General features: G+C 46.3%; 2 protein-coding genes across 7 annotated transcripts in view; one reads left to right on the plus strand and one right to left on the minus strand.

The window, feature by feature from the left end:
* IKZF3 (IKAROS family zinc finger 3) overlaps positions 1 to 6,786 on the minus strand; it is a 37,051-nt gene extending 30,265 nt beyond the window's left edge. For 4 of the 6 annotated variants that reach the window (XM_074562193.1, XM_074562192.1, XM_074562191.1 and 1 more), the window contains exons 1-3: positions 4,686 to 4,825; positions 1,470 to 1,523; positions 117 to 227 (exon numbers count right to left, since the gene is read on the minus strand). In XM_074562193.1, coding sequence (XP_074418294.1) covers positions 117 to 227; positions 1,470 to 1,523; positions 4,686 to 4,695 — 175 coding nt within the window. In that variant the 5' untranslated portion in view covers positions 4,696 to 4,825. Of the gene's footprint in view, positions 1 to 116; positions 228 to 1,469; positions 1,524 to 4,685; positions 4,826 to 6,673 lie in introns of those variants that run through there. The other 2 variants (XM_074562194.1, XM_074562190.1) reach the window with 1 other exon arrangement.
* Positions 6,787 to 12,187: 5,401 nt separating this feature from the next.
* Positions 12,188 to 19,514, plus strand: ZPBP2 (zona pellucida binding protein 2). Its single transcript, XM_074562040.1, has 8 exons — positions 12,188 to 12,772; positions 13,488 to 13,568; positions 14,071 to 14,196; positions 14,759 to 14,920; positions 15,794 to 16,012; positions 17,201 to 17,286; positions 17,849 to 18,026; positions 18,567 to 19,514. Exons 1-8 carry the CDS (start codon positions 12,550 to 12,552, stop codon positions 18,662 to 18,664), a joined length of 1,173 nt encoding a protein of 390 aa, XP_074418141.1. The 5' UTR covers positions 12,188 to 12,549; the 3' UTR covers positions 18,665 to 19,514.
* Positions 19,515 to 25,487: the final 5,973 nt, after the last annotated feature.

The raw sequence follows: 25,487 nt of genomic DNA on the forward strand, positions 1-25,487 counted from the left end.
TGCAGGAAAACTAGTGCCATGATGCAGAATAAACTTTCTAATCACTCTCATAGCATAATCAGATGAATAAAAAGACAAAATCACTATTATTTTTCAGAATTCAGTCTCCACTTTACCTCCTGCTTCTTCATTAGACTGATTGTGTTCCTTCATATCTTCCGCATTATCCATACTTTCCATTTCCTGGGATTTGTTCAGATTACAGTCTGTCAAAACCTCCTGTCCTTCTGAAAAAAACAACAAACAACCCAATAATTAACTCTTTATGCTTCAAGAATATTTCCAGGCAATTACCTCCAAGCATCTGCAAACTCCCAGTGTTGCTCAGGATGCCACAGTTGTTCCTATAGATGCATTAGTTGCAATTTGGTTGAACGGATTTGCTTCCCAAAGTTCTATACAAACTCTCACACAGAGTACACACCTTTAACTAAGTCTGAAATCTGAGAAAAAGCTTAACTCTTCTTTAAATTGTTCTAAATGACAACAAAACAGGAATAAAATCCAGTATATGTAACCCTCTACATCATACGTACTCTGACAACTGCTGCTAGCAGGTAAGCAAGCAAGCTCTTCAGAGCATGGAAAAGGAATCACAGCTCTACTTTATTCATTTGGGCAAAATATTAATCATTCTGGCCCCAGGCCAGGAAACAGCTCAGGCACGTTTCATCAGAAACCTCTTTGAACCCAGTTGCACTTCTCTGCTTATTCCATATATATCTTTTTAAACATCAACATTATCAGAAAGTTTTCTGCTGCTCACCATGGCAGCAGTACATCCCAGAAATCCCAGCCTCTCTTCTCTGAAATAAAGCCAAATTTTTAACTATAGTGAAGTTTATTTGGGTGAAGTTTTTCAAATAAAGAGACTTTCATAAAATCCATGATACAGACTAACTCAATATTATGCATATTTCTGTAAATTTCAGATCAGTATTTTCTTTAAGAAACTGACAGTGTTTTCTTTCAACAATCCTGTGAAATTGCTGCTAAAAATTGTTTAACTTATTGACAGTTGGATAGTAAAAAACCCAATCCTTCTCAAGCTAAATATAACATTGGATCTGAAAAAAAGTTTTAGTTTTTGATTAACAAGGAAGTAAAACAATTGCCCGACTCAGATGAGAGGTTTCTTTTCATATTTTCAGAAAAGTAGCCAATCGAAGGAATCACATTAGTCTTGCTTCCCTAATCAAATCTTCCAGCTTTCTTCTGAAAACATTTCCCTTCCTACTACACAGTCTTTTTTTCCCCTTTAGTATTGTTTTCCAATATTATATTGAACTTCCACAGTTTTATTTCAATTCTAGAATTTACTTTTTGCCTTCAATGCCCATCTTTATATTTGTGACTGTGCTAGTCAGTGTGCTGGGAATCTAAACAAGCTGCAATACATATATTTTTCTCAATTTAAATATAAAATTTTCTAGAGAGGGTGAAAGAACATAATTTGAAGAGCACGGTACCTGCAGCCATGGGCTGTTCCTGAGAATTACTTAGGTCCATACCTGCCTGTGAATCTGCAAAAGACACAAAAAGCAGTCTGAGTTGCTTAATATTTAGAACCATTCGTGACAGATTTCTTATAATCTTATAAATTCCCACTTTCTTGACTGAAAGCAAAACGGAAAAATGCTCAAAGAAATAAATACCAAATAATCATTATGTTTCATTGTACAACTTCTTTATATCTTCAGCACTGGCATGTGCACAGAAAAGGCGTTAAGTATTTTCTATCTTATAAAAATTATAGAACAGGATAACTTACACTTTTGATTTAACATCTCATTTTGCACCCTGTGAGCACAGCATAGCGGCAGTAACTCTATATGAAGTGAATTTCTATAAAGCACAAAGTACAAGGTATTTTTACATTCCTTTTCCAATACAAAGGGAAAACCCTATTATCTTCCCAAGACCTACTTGGTTTGCATGGCAATGCAAGTCTAATTCCCATTTAGAAATTCTGATAAGGATCATACATCTGGAATTTTTAAAATATTTTAGCAGATGACATGTGGCCTGGTTTGCAAAAGTGCTGAGCACTCGGCAGACCGCTCCGAAGACAATAAAAGCTGCAGGTATTTACATCTCCCACTCTCCCAATTTAGACTGGCGAGTTTAACTGGAGGCACGGATCTGACCTGTACAGTTAACTCTTTACTCCACGCCCTGCTGTCTTGAGATTTCATTGATATGAGTGCTCAGTGTCACAGCTACCTGCTTCCTTCCTCCTTTCTTTCCTCCTGCCTTTTTTTTTCCCCTCTTCTTTTTTCCATACCAGAAAATCTTTTATCATCTTTGAACATAAAAAAGAATAGCTCCAGGACTCGTAAAATTCATTCCTGGCAGTTACATAACAGAAATACACATGCAGTGGCCATGAGGTGTTAACCACGAGTGACATTTACCCCATAATTATCTATCTTTACCACCACTGCATATGGAACATTTTTGTGGTCTCTGCAACGTCAAAATGTAAAGCTCTGTTAACTCTACAGCAAAGAAGCCCGGTATCAGATGAAGCTATCCAAAAAAACTGCACGAATAGAGATCCTGATGCATCCAACAAAATAAAGGCAAACTCAGAGAAGAAAAAAAAAACAACAATAGAACTATCCAGGAAATCTTTTTAAAATGTTTGGGTTTGTTGTCTACTAAATGAAAGCATCCAGCTCCCAATTCTCAATAATGGGTCTGAGAGTTACATTATGCATGTAGATCCCATTACTCTTAACTAGCTATTACCAAAGAGCAGCAAAAAAACCCAACGCATTTAAGGATGGACTTATTAATGATTCAAGCCATCCAGCAGTGGCCTGAGCTCTTCAGGGTGTAACTCCTGACTGAAGGCAAGTTGTTAAGCTATTAGCACTTATGAAATGTATCCTAAAATTAAATCAGAGCTCCTACCCTTTCATGCAAATTTAGCACGAATGCAAGCTTTTCATTAAGTGTAATTTAATAGAGGTAAAAATGTTGCCTGGTGTCATAAACAGTCGCAGAATTAAATAACAAAAAGTTCAAATATTTACTAAATCTGGGTTTTTTTAAATAAATAACATCAAGGAAATCCATAGTTACGGTTCTTAATTTGTCTTTGTTTCATTTTATCATACCAGGAAAAGTGAGGTACAGAGAAGCAAACAGACCAATTTATACTGCAAATAATGATGGGGAAACATCAGTAAATACAGGGTACATGAACAAAATTCTCTCTAGTATTGATTTTAATTTTACATTGCAATAATAAATTACACAAACCCTTGTAATTGTGCAAATAACTGAGCTTTGGGCAAGACAATGAAATCCCCATTATTCTGTAATACTTGAGTTCGACTTTAATTGCATTCAGAAATCCTGTGCTGTTGCCCCATTTGGGCGATAAAGCACTGAACTGGTCAAAGCCCCAGCATTAAGGAAAAAGGGTGCCTGCTGGGTGGGTGGAGAGGTGTGGCTTGGAATCTCTGCAGCAATACTGCATTTTTCGGGGTTGCCAGGAGGTCTTGAAACAAAGAGTTAGAGCCCTTACATGGCTGCTTCAAATCAGATAATTGTGCATATATTCTGGTATAAATATATTGTTTTAGAAACCAGGACATCCCCCGAGCACACAGTCACTCCACTAAGGATGCGTACATTGCTCTAGCTTATTGGGTAAATGGCATCAGCACAAGCTTCTGTGTACAGGGTTCAGTGCAACACCCCGAGCAGCCGATGAACTGCTCTGAGCAGCTCCGAACCGCAGCTCCAGGACAACTTGCTGGAGAACAGTACTGCCTGAGCTGTGCGACAGCCCAGCAGGACCCGTTCAGCCAGTCCTCCGACACTCATCTGTTTAATTTTGAGATCATCTCTGCGTATTTATTTACATTTTGTCGAGCAAAACAGGTTCCTGTCTGTGATGGGCTGCTGGGCACTACAATCCTTCTAAGGAGATAAGAACAACGACACACTATATAACGTTTCTCTTTTCTGTTGAGAAATATCCCAGTCTTTGTATCACTTTCAAGCCTCCAACATCCACGCATCAGTACCTGGTTTCTTTATGATATTAGTCTCAAGCAGCTTCTTACAGCCTTAGTGGTCTCTTAATATTTAACCTCCTATCTCTTTCCCGAGTATTTTAAGCCAGATCCTTCACTGTGCCCCATAAGTGCGCTAGAAGGAGAAAGTCTAGGAAACTTCCATCCCCGATTCTGTACAAATAAGACCATATTTCTACCTAACATTCAGAAAAGCACAATGCAGGAAATCACTTACAGAACACGTTAGTCTTCCCAAGCTTCAGAGAGATCCACTGACTAGGGTGCATGGAAGGGAGACGCTCGTCCTGTGTGTGTTGCAGCTGACGCACAATTTTCATTTACAAAGCAGAAGTAAAATTCATGTGCTTTTGAAACCAATCCTTAGCCATCCTGTGTTCTACGCCAATAGCCAAAGTGAGCAAAAATATTCAAATAGCTTGCTAAAAAAGTGCTCTGGCATTTTAAAGCATAACTGTATTAATAGTTTATCCCGGTATTTGACCAGTTAATAGAAGCAACAAAACAGCCTACCTGTATTTTAACCCCGCTAAAATGGGTGTTTTTCAAATAAATGATAACACTAACACCCTTCTATCATCAATACAGCTGTAGGCAACAGCACAGGAGCTACATCTTGAATTATTATAATCTTACCTGTTTGCATCCAAAGTGAAAACCAGAATGTTGCCTTTTTACCGCCAGCTGCACTTTTCAACCCAACAGCACTGCACAGGGGACATCTTTTTAAATCCCCTATACCCTTAGTCCCTCTATCACGGCATATGGAGCAAACACAGCTTGTTTCCTTGTCTTTGTGCCAACTTGAGAGGCACAAAGAAGCCAAAGTTAAACACCAATCTTGGCCACCGCCCTGCAGGTTGACTCCCACAGCCTTATCCCTAAATGCTCACAGCGGAGCCAGTGCCTTTGCTATGTATAGCAGTCAGCCCCTGTCACCCCAGCACGCTCTTCACCTTCAGCCTGCACTGTACTATTAAAGAGAGAAAGCCTATCTAATTTCCCCACTGAATGGCCGCTTTCAGCATTTACAGTCTCAACGGCTTTCTGAAGAAGGTACCTGGACCAAATAAACTCTTTGCACTTTTAATAATAGCATCTCTAACACTTTGCTGCTCTTAAGTGCCATGTAATATTTGAAACGACATGGGCATTTTAAGTGCACATGTCATTTTGGGAAGAAATCCTGATCAGCAACATGTAACTTAGGGTGACATTTTTCAAATGTAGCATATGACCTCCTGAAACCAGCAGAATATCTCCTGGTAATTCAACATGTTCATCCCAGTACAGCAAATGGAAATGAGAGCATGAGGTCAGTTCTTGTGATCGTTGCAAAAATAAACCAGTCATGAAGAGATACAACCCAGTAAATTGCAGATTTGGGCTTCCTAGACTGAGGTCTCAAAGTCCTACTCTTGACAGTGCCTGTCTCCCGGTCAGTGACCGTACTGAGCCTCCTTGCACTGAGCACAGAAACTCAAGGACAGAAGTGTTACCCCTTTGTCCTCAATGGCAAATTTCACATCAACTCCAGTGGAACTGAGATTTTCTCAAGACCCATGGAAACAGAAACACTTGGCAGTTACTGTATCCGGAGATAATAGAGTGTATCACCATCTTTTACATTAACTCCATCCCAAACATAATAAACTCAGGCACATTAACTGATCCTCATAATCCCCACTACATGACTAAAATCTGAAGGATTATTTGTATGTTAACTCTAAGTGTACAAGAAATAGGAACATAAAAAAGAGGCTTCTCAAATAAGCTCAGTTGTAGTGGCAGAAACATGACTATTTTCTAATCAGAGACTAAAATTACTGACATACCTAAAGAGTTTTCTTCTCTCACAAGAGATATACAGTGGTCCCGACCTGACCAAGACAATGAGGCTGCGTTTTTAAGTACCAAACCACCACCAGACCCATTCTTTCAAAACACTAGTTACTCTCTCAAGCACCGATAGTCTCAATTAAGTCAGATTCTATGAGAGTAAATATTTAAATACAAACATTTTAAGAACCTTTAGCAAAGGAGAACATATTTTTAAATAGACAACTGCATCTAACTTAAAATAACCAAAAACCTCAAGTCATTGAGACACAGTGGAATCTAAACTCAAGCCCTTAAAGAATATCCACTTCTGGAATAACAAATCAAGTGATGCTTTGCACAGCTTCTTTGCCAGGCTTGTTAAAAAGACCATTAATTTTGCTTTTCTGCAAAAGCAAATTACGCCGTAGCCGATGACTGACTCGCAACTCTTTTTCTGCTGGCTCAGAAAGTTACACACACGTTTTACAAGCAAAAAGAAACAAACACGCCCTTTAATTCGTTAAAACCTAGAATACGAACAGGAGGTAAAGCCGGCTCTAAAGCCTAACTTTATCATACATACTGTGCTGCTTCTGAAATTAAACAGAGAGAGGGGGAAAAGCCCCGTTCGTTTCCTGCTTAATTGCAACACGCGATTAGAGTGTGCGGCTCCGTCGGCTGCAGAACAGACCGCGCCGGGCAGCGAACGGGAGGTGGAGCGGGGGGTCGGCGGGGAGGACGGGGGAGCGGCAGCGCCTCCATCCCCCTCCCGGGGACGGGGAAAGAGCGGGGTCGTTTCTCACCTTCCATGTTCCGGCCGCGGCTCCCGGCTCCACCTGCCCGCTCGGGCCCGGGGACTGTCAGCGGAGCTCACCGGCCCGGCCTCGCCTCCCCCGGGCACCGCCGCATCCGGCCCGGCGCTCGGCGGGCGGAGAGCGGCGCCGGGCGGCCACCGGCGGAGCCGACCCGCTCCCGGCCCGGGCGGCTCGCCCGCCTTGGAGTTCGCCGCCGGGGCTAAGGGGGGGTGCTGCTCGGCGGGGACACCCGTGCCAGCGGCGGCCGAGGGTGTGTGTTTTGGGGGGCTGAGGGAGGCCCCAGCCATTCTCCTAGGACAAATGATATCAGACTGTGAAGAGCATTTCCAGCCCGGTCAGCACATGTTCATGAAGGGCAGGTCCTATTCGACTGTCCTGGCCTCCTTCTGTGACAAGGTGACCCGCTTGGTGGACAAGGGAACGGCTGTGGCTGTTGCCTACCTGCACTTCAGTAAAGCCTTCAACATTTGTTTCCCACATCATTCTCCTGGAGAAGCTGGCTGCTCGTGGCTTGGATGGGTGTACCCTTTTCTGGATGAAAAACCATCTGGATAGCCTGGCCTAAAGAGTGGTGGTGAATGGAGATAAATCCAGTTGGCAGCCCCGGTTCACCAGGGCTCAGTACTGGGGCTGGTTCTGTTTAACATCTTTATCGATGATCTGGACAAGGGGATGGAGTGCACCCTCCGTCAGTTTGCAGAGGACACCAAGTGTTGATCTGCTTGAGGGCAGGATGGCTCCACAGAGGGTCTGGACAGGCTGGATGGGTGGGCCAAGGCCAAGTGCTGGGTCCTGCACTTGGGTCACAACCCCATGAATGCCACAGCCTGGGGACAGGTGCCCAGAGGGAGGGTGCCCAGCAGAAAAGGACCTGGAGGTGTTGGTCAACAGCTGGCTGAATATGAGCCTGCAGTGTGCCCAGGTGGACAAGAAGCCAACAGCATCCTGGCCTGTATCAGCACTAGTGTGGCCAGCAGGACTGGGACAGTGATTGTCCCCCTGTACTTGGCACTAGTGAGGCCCCACCTCGAGCGCTGTGTCCAGTTTTGGGCCCCTCACAACAAGAAAGACATTGAGGTGCTGGAGCGTGTCCAGAGATGGGCAACGGAGCTGGTGAGGGGTCTGGAGCCCAAGCCTTGTGAGGAACAGCTGAAGGAGCTGAAGTTGTTAAGCCTGGAGAAAAGGAGGCTGAGGGGAGACCTTCTCGCTCTTACCTGAAAGGAAGTTGTAGTGAGGTGGGTGTTGGTCTCTCCTCCCAAGTGACAAGCGATAGGAAGAGAGGAAACAGCCTCAATTTGCACCAGGGAAGGTTTAGGATGGATATGAGGAAGAATTTCTTCATCAAAAGGGTTGTCAAGCACTGGAACAGGCTTGAACAACCACAAGGAAGTGGTTGTCACCATCCCTGTAGATGTGGTGCTCAGGAACCTGGTTTAGAGGTGGTGTTAGGTTAACTGTTGGACTTGATCATCTTAAAGGTCTTTTCCAACCTAAACGATTCTAGGATTCTATGGGAGATAAGCTCCTTCCCCACGATCAGAGGTGGCTCCACAGTTAAAGAAGCCATGACAGGTCCTTAGGGAGGAATACTGTCAGGAGTGGGACCAAGGGGAACAGCTCCAGGAGCGATAAACCAACGTAGCAGGAGTAACCCTACCCTCAGGGCTTAGACACACTCCCATGCTCAGGGCTGAGGCAGCTGGGTGATGACATGGATCCCCAGCTGCCCACCACAGCTCAAGCTAGGTCAGCTGTCCCCTACAACCCATGTCTCCACTTGCAAGCATTATCCGACAAGCAATGCGCCCCATCTCCTCCCAGCTCCCTCGGCACTGCCAGCTGGGATGCCATCTGACAGCCCCTCCTGCAGAAGGGTCACCAGCGAAACAAACGGATCCACCACACATTATGGACATCAGTTAAAAATGCTACTTGGTGTCTTAGGGAGCCCTTCGTCTTTAAAGCAAGCACCCAAAATAGCGCGGGAAAGCTGTCTGTGATGACTTGGGTTAGGTCACTCAAGGGACAATAGCTATTCATACGGAGAGTTCAGCAGGGCGACACGGAGCTATTTTGCGTTGGCTGGCTTCTGACTCACTTTATGTTACAGTGCAGAGCCAGGCAGTGTAAGCCTTTATTAGAACTGGTGTGGCGACTGTGCGCTGTGATGCCCACACACATGAAAGAGCAGCTTCTTTTCTACATACTTCATTTCCTTTGTGTGCCATTCGTCCTGGCTCTGTTTACACATCATGTAAACATGGTAAGGCAGCCTCAACTGCTAAACGAACGCTGCTTTCTTTGCATTATTTGTTAATAGATCACACACCTTGGACTGTACATTAAAGTTAAATGACTGATATAAGGGTAAAATAAAATTTATGTTCAGTTAGCTGTTTTTCTTAATAGCATTGCTACTTAGAAGAAAATCAAGTTACAAAATATTTTAATAAATTAAAGCCAAGATTAATTTCACTCATAGTACTTGGGGGATTGTTAAATGACAACTTTTGTACATTTAAGACAGAAGTCTGAAAATAGGCTCCCTCTACACAACGCTCGGATGGGGCTCTGAGCACCCTGCCCTAGTACAGGATGTCCCTGCCCACGGCAGGGGGTGGCACCAGATGACCTTTGCGGGTCCCTTTCGACCCAAACCCTTCTACGACTCATGAGGAAGCACAAGCTGTGCCAGACCAACGCAACCTCCACTTCATCTGCAAGCTAAGCACTACTCATGGCATTTTGCTTCACCCAAAGCCCACAGCTATTTACCAAGAAAAGGCCTAAAAAGATAATAGCTGGCCTAGATCTCAGATCAGCAGAGAACATCAGTGCAGAACAGGCTGTACCTGGCATGCTTCGACAACACCACACTTCGTGTTTGCAGCTTTGAACTCTGATGAGCCAGAGAGAGAAAAAGTAAAACAACCACCCCACGACGCTGTAGATGGAAGGCTCGCTGATCATCTTCAGCGTGACCAGGGCAGCTGCACTTTGGGACTCTTGGGGTTATTGCTGCGTCTGTTTATTACAGTTTTACACTTATTTCATCACATTGTGCTTTTGAGTTGGGGTTTTTTCTTGGCCCTTTAAATCAGCTGTGTTTTAAAACTGAGAAATCGATGTTTTGGGGTAAGAAGACTGATGGAGGCTTAATGGATTTTTGTTCCTTTACTACATGTTTTCCACAAAGGGGTCCAGAAATCAGTAACAATGTGACTTGAGAATCTAGAAATTAACAAAGTGGCAAATTAAACTGTGATCTAACCTGATCACTTGGACATAAAACCAGGGAGCAAGTGCGAATTACCATAGCTCAGGAACAACATGGAAACATGATTCTCCTACTTACTTTCTGTGTTGTGTCAATCACTCCTGCTTAAATTGACGTTTTTCCGTCACTTTTCCATTGCTTGGAAAAAGAATCTGGAAATAAAATGATAAAATAAAAAAAGATGTCTGGGATAATCAAGACCAATTCTCTGCTATTCCAGACAATCCCGTATTCCCTTTCCAGAACCACTTAATAATTAGGAAGGTTTCTTGCTCCTATGAACTTTAAGGAAGCCCTGAACCTACTGTGTGATGATCAGAAACCTCTTTCTGTTTTCCACCCCAGGATTATTCATGGACATGTTCTCTACTGCCAGACTTGTTCTCCAATTTAAATCTTTACTTTCCCTCTCATTTACCATCAGATATTCAATCATCTCTTCTCTCTGCTTTTATATCAAGGGCAGAAATCAACCGAGCCTGGGTCTGCCAGCATATACAAAGTACCACGATCCTCATCGTGGCCCTCCTTTGCATTATCCCCGCTTTAGGTCATCCACCTTAAAGATTAGAGACAAAACTTGAGTTCAGCATCCCAGATAAGACACAGATTCACACGACCCTGTACTCCTGGTAATATCTCTACTTATTTCCTAGGATAAAATATTTGCCTTTTTAATGATCAAATATCTGTGCACACCACGATCAACAAGTTTACAGTAGATTTTTTTCCTCTTCTATCATTTCCTACTGACCAAGTTTCTAGCCATTAGCAAAAGCACTTAGTAATTCATAAATACATGACTTCTGTGAGTCTGTGACTTCACATTTTGTCCTATCAAATCCCCACCACCATATTACCCTATTCTTAAAGATAACCAGCTTTTCCCCCAGCCCCCGAGTTTACAAATCTGTAGCAACAATTTATCAGTCTGTAACTTAGAAATATCACAGACCAGAAAAGGAATAAGTCATTCGACTAAAGACACAGACCAGCAGCCTAAGTTTATAAAGATTCAAAACTGCAGACAAAGCTTTATATAAAGGTACTATTTTATAATAATTACCAAGCTGGGGACTGATGGGCTGTGCAGGACAGTTACATGACAATAGGCTACAAACATCCTTAGGAAGAGAGGATGTTCAGACTGAAATATGACTAGTTTGTAGCAGACACGTTAAAAACTGAATCATTTTGCCTATACAGCGTAAGCGTGAAATGTTAACTTTGAGTAAAACTGAAAACATTCAACACATGGGAACGCTGGATCTTTTGAGGTGGTCCTAATTGCGAACCGTGCAGCAGCCCAAGGAAATTAAAAATGAAAACCCTGACATAATTCTTATACCTTAACCGACCACTTGAGAGTTAATATCTTGGTCTAAGGAAGCAGAAAGTGCAGCCGCTTCCCTGCAAAGAGAGAGAAGTGCGATAATGAGGCAATGCACATTTAGTAGAGCAATGAGTTTTGCAAGACATGAAATGAGAGGGACACTACTTTAAAATGCCACCAGGCCTGAGTGAAAGTATTTTCTGTCAATAATTTGATAGCTTCATTTTCACGCTTTTTGTTGGTATGCTTTATTAAAGAAAACTTGTAACTTCAGTGCTTTTTTTTTTGCATGGAAGCACTGAATTAAAACTTTTACAGCTATCTACAAAAATAACTATCATTCCTGTGTTGGCTGCTTCCCTATTTGTTATGCAAATACTATTCTATCAATTTTGGACACTGGCGTGGCCTGAGGCTGCACATTAAATATGATTTAGCTAATTACCAGAGGCTTGGCCACAGTTCCTGCTCTTGAGTGTCTCACCATGTGCGGTGTGGTCAAATGCAAGCTCCGTCCTCTCCCTGTTCAGCTGAGTTTCCTGAGTATTTTTATGACACCCACTCTAGAAACAAAATATTTCTACTTTTAAGCGTTTATAAGTCATAAGCAAGTCTTACAAAACATGTAACTGACTTAAAAACCACTGAGTACTTCAAGTAAGAATGTGGCAGTCAGCTCTGTTTTTGAGCCAACAGGATATGCCCAACTCTTATTTTCAGTCTTTCTCATAGCAAGCGGCAGGAATGGGTTTTTTTGTTGTTTTTAAGCTGAAAGTACGTGTCCCACAACTACTTGCTCCAGAAACCTGCAGCTGAAGAACACCCCGGTGTGCAGAGCTTGCCATTACCTCAAAACCTGGAGCTGGGGGCGCCAACCCGGCCTTCCCTGCGGTTATGGGGCAGACAGACCACAGCCCATGCCTGAACCCATTCTCTCCTGCCCCTGGAGTTTCCTACCCTTGCCCACAACAGTGGAAACACTTCATAAGAGTCAAAAATAAATTTCGCTATGCACTGTGGAAGAGCGACCTGGTAGTTTCTCAAGCCTGGCGCTGAGGCGTGACAGCGCCGGAGCCCAGGGGGGCGGCTGGCACCTGCCGCCCTTCACAGCCCTGTGAGACACACACGCCCCCCTCTCCCCCACCAAAAAAAAAAAATAATAAAGGAATGTTTAAAAGGCAGGGGGTGGGGTGAGGAAGAAAAGGGTGAGGAGCTGGGGACGCCCTTTCCCGCCCGAAGCGCCGCGCTGAGGCGATGGCCCGCCCGCCCCCGCCGCTGAGGGGAGGAAAAGGGCGGGAAGCGGCGGGCGCGCGCAAGGCGGTTGGCGGCGCGCGGCGGCCGTTGGGGCGGAGGGCGGGGGGCGGCGGCGGCATGGCGGGGGGCGGCGGGAGGCCGCGCTCCCCGCCGCGGGCGCTGCTGGGGATGGCGGCGGCGGTGGTGGCCGCCGTGATGGCGGGCTGGGGCGGTCCCAGCGCAGGTACGGAGGGAGGGAGCGGCAGGGGGGCGGCCTCCCCCCGGTGCCGGCTCCTCAGGAGGCTGCTGAGGGCCGGGGCGGGGGGCAGCCCTCAGCTGTGGGGACACCTCTCTGAGGGGAGCGGTTGTGCTCTGCAGCACCGTCCTTCAGCCATAAAATGCCTTTTAAGTGGGAAGGTGCGGGTCCCAGCAGCACCTTCTCCCTCACACCCGAGTCCTGGATGGCAGCGGTTGCACAGGGCCATCCTGGTCATCCACCATGGCCCAAAAAAGCACAAATCATCACGATTTTCACCTCTCCTGGGGGCTCTCATAACAGAAACCCTCACGCCTGGACATCTGCCCACCACTTCCCAAAGGCAAAAGCTCACAGGTGCTTCAAAACTCAATATCATGCTCAATATCACCACATTGCACCCGTCCTGATTCTCCCTGGGGTCGCTGTGAAGAGCCTTAGCTTTCTAGTTAGATTTTATAGCTATTTTACTGGCTTTTTGTAAAGAGAAAGGCTCAGCTTGGTTAGAACCTGCTGTATAAAGTCAGGTTTGCAACCTGGGCACTGAAGCAACAAAACCAGGCAAGTCAGAGCTCACGTTTTTAAGAAAAGGACATGAGGAGAAAGGAAAAATAAGGCAAGAAACTCACTAGGACAAAATAAAAGATTAACAATCGCACATTGAGATTTCTCTCCATAACATTCTAAGTCCTTTTCCCTACAGTGAGAGCTGTACCTATGGAAGAGCGACATTCTGTTGGTTTAGTAGAAAAGAATTATGTTTATGGCGATATCAAACATGAAGGTAAACTTGTCTTTTTTATCTTTTTTTTTTTTTTTTGAGGTCTTACTAGGCTTTTAAAACGGAGTTTTAATACAGTGATCACAGAGACAACCCTACACACGGACGCAACAGCTAAACACAATGCTGGAGACTCCAGACTCAGGGTTGGGTTTAGAAATACATTTGCCCCGTGGTGCTGCTCTAAAGCCCCTTCTGAAAATTTAAGGTCTACATGAGGGTCCCACTCAGCAACAGGCTCAAAATCTGGCGATTTTGGTGACCCTGCAACGCGATTTGTGGGGGACCGACGCGTCTCCTCCGCCCAGTCAGCACCAACCACGCCGTGGACAGTTCCGTGATTTATTAATAACAGCAAACGCAGATAAAGAAAATTAACCTTATACTTCTCAAGTCCAAACATGAAAAGTAAATTTTGCATGACATCAAATTAGTATTTTTTTCTTAAATGCGTGTTTTGGTGCTTTCATGCCATATAAGCATTTCTTCTTCTCTTGTATTCCAGTTAGCGTTTACGTTAAGGTGTTTGCAAACAGCCCGTTTCTAATATGTATGGATTTGGCTCGTTCTCAAGAAGAACTAATAGATCCCAAGTATTTGTGGATTGGTCCAGATGGAAAAAAATTAGAAGGTTAGTCACTTTGTTCGGACTACAAAGGATTTCCAGCCTGCCTGCCTTAGCCATTTTTTCCCCAGTCACTAATAGAACAGGCTTTGTACGGTACTTTTTCACAAACTTAGTAACAGCCTCTGCCTTGAGGGGCGGGGAGGCCATCAGGAAAATATGCTGAGATAGAGAAATAGTTTCTGTTTTCTATTTACAAGGGAAAAAGTCGACCACAAATGGCTAAGTAGATTACTGTACCTGAAATCACATATTTTCCTTGTTTCTACTGATGCCACCCTACAATAGGACGGTGGGTCCAAACAGTCACTTGGTCCTTTGTCAATTTTTTCCACGAGGTCTGACATCAGACTACATTTCTCTTCTCCCCCTAAAATTTTCAAATGCTTGAGATAGGAGGAAACTTGCAATAAGTCCTAAAGGTCATAAATTTTAGACTGTTGCAGAGTAGCACGAATCAAGTCTCATTATGTACTAGAAAAAGATCTCATCTTCAAATGTTCTAAATGAGCTGAACATCAGAAACCAAACATTTCCAGTAATCAAGTGTTTCCTGTTTCTATTCTAGGGCGAAGGTATGTGAATCTTACAGAAACAGGAAAGCTGATGGTGATGGGTTTTAAGGAGTCTATGTCTGGAGCCTATACTTGCACTCTTTCTCACAAAATCATAGAAACTACAACACAAGAAGAAAGAGAAATGTTTGAGGCATATCAATTTATGGTATATGGTAAGATTGCTAACTTACTACTAAGCTAATGCACATAGCCTTTGTGAAGTGCATGTTTATTGCAAGGCTTGATTAAAAGAAAAAATTAGTTAACATTTTCTCCCAGAATAGAAAATAAATTGTTTATATTTATACACACACACACCCCCTCACAGTTTTGGAAAAAGTTTTAAATAACTGCTACGAAGGATACACGGCCACTCAAAGAATGACATAATCTCTGCCCTTAATAAGAACAAAGTGAACCACAGTAATTGCAGTGATATCCAAGATCTGAAAATGCAGCTCGTGTCTGAGCGCCATCTCCTGCGAGAGATTACCAAACCGACCATACGCTGGTGCAGAATGAGCCCTCTGCCCCCACCGCGCCAGCTGCACTCGAGCCTTCTTCCACTGTTCGTAACCACCGGTCACCAATATCACCTCCCCACCCACAAAATAACATTTCCAAAAATGCTGGAGAAACACTAACTTTTAAAATAATTTTAAAAAACATTCACTCCTACACCATAATTGCATAGAATGTTTTTGGGTAATCCCAGTCCATTTCCATTACACAACTTTGTAGACATGCTAGTTCTGTCTTATTTTACTGTTCGCCTCCCTTTTTATTTTAATAGTTGGGAGCAGAGCCTGGTAACATAAATACATAAATTCCTGTAAATTTTTAACTAAAAGGTGTCTTACTATTTGAGTCAGCTACGACAGGGATAAATTTGTTCTGGTTAATGCGTAAGCTTTATTTATTTGTTTACTTTTGAACAAGAGCCTGTGTTTCAGATACAAAGTACACTGATGCAGATGATAAGGTTCTGTATAAGATTCAACTTGCAACTTCACCGCAGAACTCACACACAAACTGTTTTCTTTAAGCCTACAGAGAAGCTGACCATGCGTATCAGGCATTTGTTCGCTTTACTACAAGGGAATGCGAGCTGGCAGCTAACAGCCTGTTCTTTGAGGAACTAAAGAAAATCTTAAACAACATCATCTCTGATCTGACGTGTCACATCATAGACTCATCCTGCAAATGCCATTCTGTCAAGCTACCAAAACAAGGCCTCCTGCACGAACTATTTGTTAGCTTTCAAGGTAACAGATTTCAATGTTTGTTTGGGAGGGAACATCTATTTATGAACAACCCCAGAGTACTATAAACATCATCTGAAATACATTGAAGTCGAGTATAGCTTCAGAAACTGTTTCCCTGCTTTCTTTCGGAGCCCCTGTATTTTTTCTCAATAGCCCACAGATGGAGCTAAAATGCAGTTTATACGTTGAATTTGTAGCATTGTACTTACAACCTTAGTGAGAAATGTTGCTTTCGAAGGTGTGCAGTTTGGAAGGACTGTTGAAAGGAGATAGCTGCTAAGATCCCATGATGTGATTTTTATTTTTTTTTAAAGAAAACCAGCCATATTTGGTTTTCATTATTTGATTTTTAATAAGTCTGTGACCTCTGTGGTTTTGCTTAATTCTAGGAAACTGCACAGAGGTTAAATGTAAGAGCCTCACAGTTCCCTTATGGTAATACCCATGTGGCTGTATTGCCTTGCAAAACAAGCTAAATCAACCCTGATGGCTGCCCTAATTTAGAGATGTTTTATCGCTGAGGAAAGGAAGTTATTCATTAATGCTTTGACCACATTCTCTCCTGTATCTGTTCTCATTGTGTGCCAAAAGGCACCATCCAACAGGTTATGGAATGGTTTTGTGATCATTTTCTCCTCAGTAAAGTCAAGAAACGTTCAGAACAAACTTAAGACCTGAAGGTTTTAAGTTTACATAAAACTTCAGCCCTTTCTGTAACCTGGGGGTACTATGTGAGAATTTCATTCCATTCTGCCTGTCAGCTTAGCATATTTTTCCCCACATTATTTTACTGGTTGACCTCTGACTCTTACTGGAACAAAGTGATTTAAGTAACTGGATAGAATGAAACCAACAGGACCAAAGCTGTTTTTTCCCCTTTTATCGGTCACTCATTTTTTCAACATTCAAATACACCCAATACAAAAAAGAGCTGTTTCCAAAACATGACCTTGACTGCAGACGGGTGAAAGGAAAAAAACAAAATCACCATTCTCCACAAATTAGAGGCAAAATTAAGAGGGTACGATAGGGTGAAGCGAGCACCACAGGATGCTAAAAGCAGTAACGTATTTTATTCGTCGATGTTTTTTTGAAATGAACCTAAAGATACCTGCTTGAAGTATTTGAGTTCATTGTAATATATTCTTCACCACATGCACATGTATCTTTTTCCCCCCACCACCACAGTAAATCCTTTTGCACCAGGATGGGAAGAAGTTTGCCACCAGGTTCCTTACGACTGCGAAGCTGCCACAAACATGAGAGTTCAAGAGGTTCTGTGTCAGCCACCCTTCTGCCTCCTCCGCGTATTTAACACTAATTTCTGCCTTAGCATCTACAGATTTGACTGGCAGTAATCCAGCTTCACCCAGATTTTATGGGATTAATATCTTTGTAAATGACGATTCATGGATTTCAAATAAATCAGTTCAGGATGGAAAACTGTTTTTAAAGGTCAAATTGATCCAAACCGTTTAAAAACAAAATTTAAAAAAAAAAAATCAGGCTTATTATTTCCTTTATATTTACCTCTAAGAATTATAAATATCTCTAAACTAATTATTTGATTTATCATTTGGTAAATGGAATACAGTTTAAAGTAAGTCTACTGTAGACGATGTCTAAAATCTGTTCTCTCTGGCTTCTGAACGTTAAACCATGCTGTCAGGTACTGGGTGTGATCCCAGGCCCTCTGAAGCCAAAGGAGGACTCCCAGTTAAGGTGACAGTTCAGTGTGGGGGGGGAATCAGGACTATAAAGTATTTACTGGTATTTTAAAATAAAAAAAACCCCAACTGACTCTTTGTTTATTCTTCCAATGTTTCAAAATTTTAGGCAAGAGATCGAATTGGAGAGTTTTTCCATAAGCAGACGTATGCTTTGAAGCACCGGTTTCAAACTGTTCCTATAATACACTATATGGACAACAGTTTCTCAGTTATTCGCATCGACAGCTGTCGACCAGGTTTTGGGAAAAACGATATCACCCACAAGAACTGCGCTAGCTGCTGCGGTAAATATAACACACATTGATTTAACTGTAGCTTATTAGCTCTGATTACAGGTTTCTCTGAAGAGTAGTTGGTAAATATCAGTGTCAAGAGCGATGATATTTCCATTCATCTTTTGAAAAGGTATTCACATCACAGATTTAAAAAGCCTGATAGGAACAGAAAACGAGCTGGCGGTGTTTGTTAGTGTGCTCGTAGGTGTAACTGTATTTCCGAATAGAGTAAGTGGAAGCAGTGAAGTGGGTTTTTTTCTTCCAGGTCACTGGTGAGTGACTATGCTCAGGTTATAGAGCAACTAAGAAACAATTACCTTAATGGTAGTGCTGCTAGAAAACACTTGGCTGTTTTAAGAGATCTTTTGCCAGAAGCACCTAGGGCTGGTTCTGGAGTTCAGGGTATTTAGCGAGGGGCAGGCTCAGGAGCTTGGGAAAGTCAAGATCCCACTGATCGTGTTGAGAAGGTGGGCGGTGGTGTGTGATGGTCCCAGCCCCAGCCGAGGCAGAGGGGAGCTGGCTGAAACACTGACTCTGTTCCCTCCGCAGTGGTTTGTGGTCCTGGAACTTTCAGTCCTAACAACGAGGTGACCTGCCAGACTTGTACGAGGCCTCGAGTCAAAATGTACGGAGCAAGATCTTGCTAATAAACTGACGACAGAAATTGGAAACCTGAAGAGCAGCTGTGAAAGCATTCTTGGTTTTGTGATGTTCTTTTCATTTTTAGCTGCCAATTCTAGAATCCTACATGCCTTTTTGAACAATCACAAAACAGCATCATTCATGCACCCCTAGATTTTCTGTATTCAGGGACCACTTAGACTGCAGAAGTGATGCATAAAACGAGGTGTTCACGCAAGGTAAAGTAATTCAATGAAAAAAAAAAAGGATGTTTGTCACATGGCTGTTAGTGCAAAGGGTCTGTTTCTCGGTGGTGACACCAGACACGCCACAGCTCTGTGCTGCAGTTTGCTCTGAGAGCATAAAGGAGCTATAAACAATTCAGGGAGAGATGGCAGATAGTTGTAGTGGAATTATGTACCATAATGATACATGCCAGAATCTCTGTGAGCAATTTCTAGCTGATATTAATAGAAATATTTAATCTTCGTGATTTAAAAGCATTAAACGTCCTTCCCTTTGTTTTTTCCCCCATTTCTTTCTCTGTGCGTGAAGTGTTACAGCCTGCCCCGGGCAGAGTCGTACAATGCAGCAGTTATTGGACACTGACGTGCTCAGGGCTTCCCGTGTCGCTGCCGCCAGTGGGAGCTCTGCTGATGAGCAGACACCGGGGAGTGGAACGTGAAATTGGGTCCCTGAGACAAGAGAGGGGGTTAATAAGAAATTCAACAGCCCAGAAGTCGGGAGAATTAAGGACCCAGCTTTTATGGTTCTCTCTTTGTCTGCTGCTCCCTAGAAAGAAGCGGGTATGTCCCAGGGAAGGGGAGAGGCTGCAGAGCCGCCTCCGCCTGCTTGCTGCTGCATGTTTTCCTTCAGCTGCATCAAATCCTCATGGCAGAGCTCTGCTGGCCCCAGGTGCTGTACAAGCAGATGATCCTCTCACACCAGCTGTAAATTCCTGTCAGGTTCACCGGATGAGTAACAAGTCAAGATACAAATTGCCAAAGCGCTGAGATAATGGGAAAGTTTTCTTCCCAGAAAAGACTTACTCCGATCTGCTTTTGAAGGTTAGCTGCTGGATCTGCAGCAATTCATCATTTTGCTCATAAAGCGCTGTTAGTAAAGATTATTGTACTACTCTCCAGAGCTTCACGAGTAACCCTGCGTTCTCACCAGCCCGGGACGTGAAGAGCACGGGCTGCACGAGCCCGCTGGAGCAGGGTTCCCAGGCCACAGTGGAGCCACCAGAACAGTGGTTTTTAAAACTCGTTTTTAACCTTTGTAAACCGTTCCTTGCCGGGAGCTGCTGCCTTCCGGCCTCACTTTGTCAAGGGACACCAAAGAACTCTCACCCTCCTTTCCCTCGCGAAGCGCAGCTGGCCAACACGGCCCCTTTTGAAGCCACTTGTGCAACGGTGGCGTAACCCCCCACAATCCGGGCAAAGGGGACTCTGCGCACACCCAGCTTGAAGAGCCGTGCCTGGCTGCCCAGCACAGAGCCTTTCCTTTCTGTTTTTGCACTATGTAGGACTAAGTCAAGGAAAAGAGCACCTCCTACTCAATAACCGCAACTTCTTATGGCATCTAGAAATTCCTTGGTGGGTATTCATCCAAAAATCGAGCAGATTCAACCCAGTTTAACTTATCCATTTTGACAGGAGCACAGCAGGAGATGGTACGGGCACAGACCACGCTCCGAGCTTTTCAGAATCATTACTTATTAAATACTGACGAATAAGATGTACTGTAACGAGCATTTAAACTGCCTGTAGGCTGATTATCTTAGCTGCCAACTGGACGCTGTGTGCACGGTGCAGGCTTATACAGATTAAGCAGACGGGCTCGGAGATTGCTGCTTGAGTCTCTTGGCCTATTTCACAACAGAGGAATGCCACATGCATAAATTATGGGGGAAAAAAAGCAGTAAGTAGGTACTAAGTGCAACAGCAAGTGAGTCACAATAAACACTCCCTCCTCCTTCTAAAAACTGGGGGTATAGGAAGCTCTTACAGTGCCTCAAGTTTTCCAGCGGGCCTTAAAAGTAGAAGAAATAGGTCAAATATTTCAGTATTGCCTCGCAGAGGAGTTTGTGTCATTAATTCTGTGGAGACTTTCGTGAAAGACTGATGTGAAACGGCTTCACTCTGACCTTTCCTGTGTAAGTTCTCTCTCTCTGCCTTCACCGCCTGCGACAGCCCCGAACGCAGCCGAATCTTTTATTTATGCCGTGCCGTCCCTCGCAGCTCGCTCCCGTCCCTTCTCCTGAGCTGCTGAATCGCTCTCACACTTCAGATTTTACAAATCGCTGTAATCAGCTCTCACTTCACCTCACCTTTACTTTTTACGACCGCTCTCTACCTCCCCCAGCTGCAATAGCTCATGAGGAATTGCCAGAGCCTTCCTCCTGGCTTTAAATCCTCTTTTTTTTTTTTTTTTTTTTTTTCTCTCTCCACTCTGCTCTGTTTTTAGACATCTTCCTCTTGGAAACACGGGCTGTAGCCGATGCTTTCGGCGCAGCGGGGGAACCCCTGGTCGCTCCTGCGAGGCTCAGCGCTGCTTTAACCCCAACCAGGCAGCTCTAATCCCGCTTTCTGCGAAGGACGATCACGGCGCCTCAGGAGTAGCGATGAATTCTCACCAATAATACATTCAGAGCTTAAAGCTTCCTGTCCCCTTCTCCCCACAGGGCCTCCGGTAACTCAGCCCTCCCCACAGGCTCGGCACCGACAGCGCAGGAGTGCTTTTAAACATCCACGAATGACAAAAACAATCATCTGCCAACTGGAAGCCGCAGCCCATTGTTTTAACATCAGAGCTGCCTTTTCCCAGCCTGGAACAAACCACTTGAGAAACACTTAACAAGCAGATGTTAAAACACTCACTGCAGAGCCGCCGCACCGGTGTCACGTCTGCCGGGGTGACGGTGACACCTCCGCTCCGTGGGAATGTTGTCTGCTGACTCCCCGCAGCCTCTCCGTTAGCCCACGAGCGAGCTGCTCCTCTGAATTTAAGTCGGCGGGAGTCAAACAAGGCACAGGGCTGCCCAAAACGCCAGCACAACGCACTGCAGCTCACCTCAAAGTGCTGAGGAACACCAGTCTGCCCAGCAGATAAGGAGAGGGGCTGTGGGGAGGGAGGATGGGGGGGGGGGGGGGGAAGAGGTGCCCTGGGATCATCACATCCCAGGAACTCATCACACCTGGGACAAGGGGCTGAGCCATGGGAACAGCAGGGGCAGCCCCCGCTCAAGGAAAGGCCCCCCCCAGCCTTCCAGTACTTAAAGGGAAAGACGGGGACTGATTTTTAGCAAGGTTTGTTGCGATAGAATGGCTTTAACGGAAAGAGGGGAGATTTAGCCTAGACCTAAGGAAGAAATGTTTTACGCTGAGGGTGGTGAGCCCCTGGCCCAGGTTGCCCAGGGAGGTGGGAGATGCCCCAACCCTGGAAACATCCCAGGCCAGGTTGGACGGGGCTCTGAGCAACCTGGTCTGGTTGGAGATGTCCCAGCTCATGGCAAGAGGCTGGATTCAATGACCTTTAAAGGTCCCATCCCATCCATGATTTTAATCCATCCCCCAGGAATTCCCCCAGGGAGCTAGTCCAGGAGCCTGGACCAGCTGGTGGAAAGTGGCTTGAAAACGAAGCCTGGCCGAGAATCGAGGGTGTCATTTCTGTCCCCGGTAACCCCCCGGTGACGCTGCAGGTGCTCTGGGCTGGGTGGCGGGGGGACATCCTGGGATGCAGCTCTGGGCCTCGGTGAGCACGGGTGTCACGAGAGATGAAATCCCACGTGCGGCCGCGCTCTCGTGGGGCCGGGAGCAGCGCTGGGACGTCACTCCGAAGGGAATCGGCTGTTCTGGGTCAAACCAGCGGCGGGAGCCGAGGGCTGGTGGCAAAGGCAAAGACGATTTAGGTGCAGCAGCCGCGGTGAATTCCTCGATGGGACCAATCCTTTATGTAAAATTACACCTATTTTCACGCGCTCTGCTGAACCGGGACCAGGGGAAAAAATGGAAAAAGGAGCTTGTGCTGCTTTCTGGCACCGAAATCCTGTCCTGGAGCAAGGCCGCAGGCAGGCGGTGGGTGCTGGGGTGGCAGTGGGATGGGGGTCACGGCACAGACACCAGCCCCAGCCCCAGCCCACGGGTGCTGACGGCCCCACATCCCCTGCCGGGGCAGGAAAAGTGCCTGGGAAGACAATGTTTCCTTCTGACATGGGAAGCTTTGCAGGTTCCCCTCTTTTATTACCAGGCACAACCTTGTCCTTAAAAAATGGCAATCAGAGAAATGATCCCTCTGCCCAGCGACGCCCGGCTTGGACGGCAGAGAGGAGGGAAAATGACCGGCGAGTCAGGAGGGGAGCGTGCTGCCGGCTTAAACGCTGAGCTCTTAACCACATGCACGGGAAGACTTGCTGTGATTTTTAGCTCTGCTTCAGTTTCCTATCCGCTGAAATTAAATTTCCTCCTGCCGAAGTCCAGTGACCGCATTTTCTGCTCGGCACCGTTCCTATAACGAGCAACATCATCGGATTAGTGAGTCCTTTGCAGGCAGTGAATAAGTATGATTCATTACTGGCAGCAATGCCACTGTAAATGGATTTTTTTTGTGGTGAAAATAAATAAATAAGGCTACATAACTGAAGGGCTGTTGATGAAGTGTAGACCGGCTTTAATCACAGGGTAATTGCTGCCATCAGTCCTAATTATTTATAAATATTTTTATAATTGTGGAAATTAAACAATTAGACATCCTTCCTTCCCCCTTCTAAATCTAATCAGTTAAAAGTTCAGGATGCAGTCTGGGGCCGCGGCTGCTGAACGCGCTTCGTCCACGGGCTGAGGGAAACGTTGCTTTACCTTTCCTCTAAAACACACACCGCCCCGCAAAAGCAACCACGGCGCAGAGCCTCCGTCGCCGGGGCTGGAAGGACGGACCCGCAGCCGGGCTCCCACCAGCGACTCAATAAACCACCGAATTTCCAGCAGAGCCAGGTACGACGCAGCTCCCTGGGAACATCGCTCGGTCCCGGGGCGTTCGGGGTCAGAAGAGGCGTCACCGCCAACGAGGACCCGGTTCTTAAATCTTGCCCCAGTAACATCTTTTCCTCCATCCCGCAGAGGAAGAACGGCCCTCCCCGGGGCAGCCCAGTTAATTACCCGCCTGGGTAATTACCTTCCAGGGTGGGCAGAGCACCCTGACGTTAATAACAGAGATTTACCGGCGTGCTGGAACCGTACAGAAGGAGGTCACGCCGCTAATTCTCCCGCTGCTGATCCCGGCAGATAAATCTACAGTACATCAGGAAACGAATCACCCGGAAACGCAGTATTAAAACGGGTGATTATATTTCCTCGTTTAAGGAGAAGCGTTGACTTTAACGCCGAGCTCCCCCCTACACCCGCCACCGCCGAGCGCCGGCTCCCAGCTCCCCAGCGGGAGTTTGCCCTCGGCTACTTGCGGCTGGAGAGTAAATAGTGATAGGGTAATAGAGACGAGAAAAATCTCTCCTTGGGATGGGAGATGCCTGGCAGGCTGCCGGCCCCAGACCTCCTCCTGTGCTCGCCCAGACCCCCCCCGCCCCCGCCCCGAGACCCCCCCGACACCCCGGCTCGGCCACAGGCACCCCCTGGAAATATTCCCTTAATCCTGGTTTTCTGCTCTTCCCCATTCCCTGCAACACCTGATTAAATATCCGAGATTACTAACGGCATAAATCCAGTGCAATTCAGCCCGTCCCAGACCAAATTGTCTGCCCGAAGCTTTTTGCACTTTTTCATAAGGTTTTCTTATTTTTTTTTTTTTATATTTTTATATTTTATTTCCCTGCCCAACCACGCAGGCCAGCGACTGTTCCACAACCAGCCGGCGGCTGCCACCGGAATCCACCTCCTCTCCCCTGTGCTCGTTAGTGTAGGCTGTAACGAGCCTGGTGGTTTCCATCCTGATAAGCCCTCGGGCAGGAGGCCCGGGGCTGGCCCCTGGGGGCTCGGTGTTATCCAGCCCCATGGGGGGACACCCGTGGGACCCCGGGGACGCGGTGGCAGCCGGGGACGCCCGTCTCGCTGTATCCCCCGGCCCTCCCCAGCTGCTCCGGGGCCACGGGAGGAGGGTCCCCGGGGAGAGAAGCGGGGTGGGGGACGGCAGCCATCTGCTCGGGAGCCCGGGGTCTGCGGGCTGTGGTGGCCGCACCGTGCCACGCCGCGTCTGGAGACAGCCACGTGACAAACAAGGTTAATGTCCCGCGAGCGGGAGCTGTCGCTCCACGTTAGGTCCCGGGTTTCACCCTCCACGGCACCACGCTTCGGCACGCACCGCCCAGGGCAAGGTGCCGGTGAACCAGCACGGGGCCACCGCGGGTGCCATGGCCCTCGTGGGGACCGGGGGGACCGCGGGCATCGGGAAGGGCTTGTCCTCCCTGGCCACCGTGGTCCCTCCTCGTGTGCCACGCGATGCCCGGGTCTGCTCTGGTGGGGACGGGAGGGCAGGGAGAGGGCAGGGCCCCCACAAATGGCCCCACAGTGTCCCGGCGCGACGCGGCTCAGGGACCAGCACCGTGCCAGTGACATGAGCCGCGCTGCGGGAGCCGAGGCGCCGGGTGTTCATTTATTGAAGGGGAAGGCAGGGTTACCGCAGGGAGCGGGTATCGTGTTGCCGAAACACCCAGCAGAGCCGGAGGCGACTCTGGGAAGACATGGGCTGTCGTGGGCGCCTGTCGCCCTTCCCCTGCGGCCAGGATGACGCCAGGGACAGGGGTGGCCCTGGCACAGGGCGATGCCACCCGCCTGGGCCCAAAGCAGCACCCTGTGCCCCCCACAGACGCACACACGGCACACGCCGGGCACGGGC

Source organism: Larus michahellis, chromosome 18, assembly GCF_964199755.1.
Source record: "Larus michahellis chromosome 18, bLarMic1.1, whole genome shotgun sequence".
Taxonomy (NCBI): Eukaryota; Metazoa; Chordata; class Aves; order Charadriiformes; family Laridae; genus Larus; species Larus michahellis.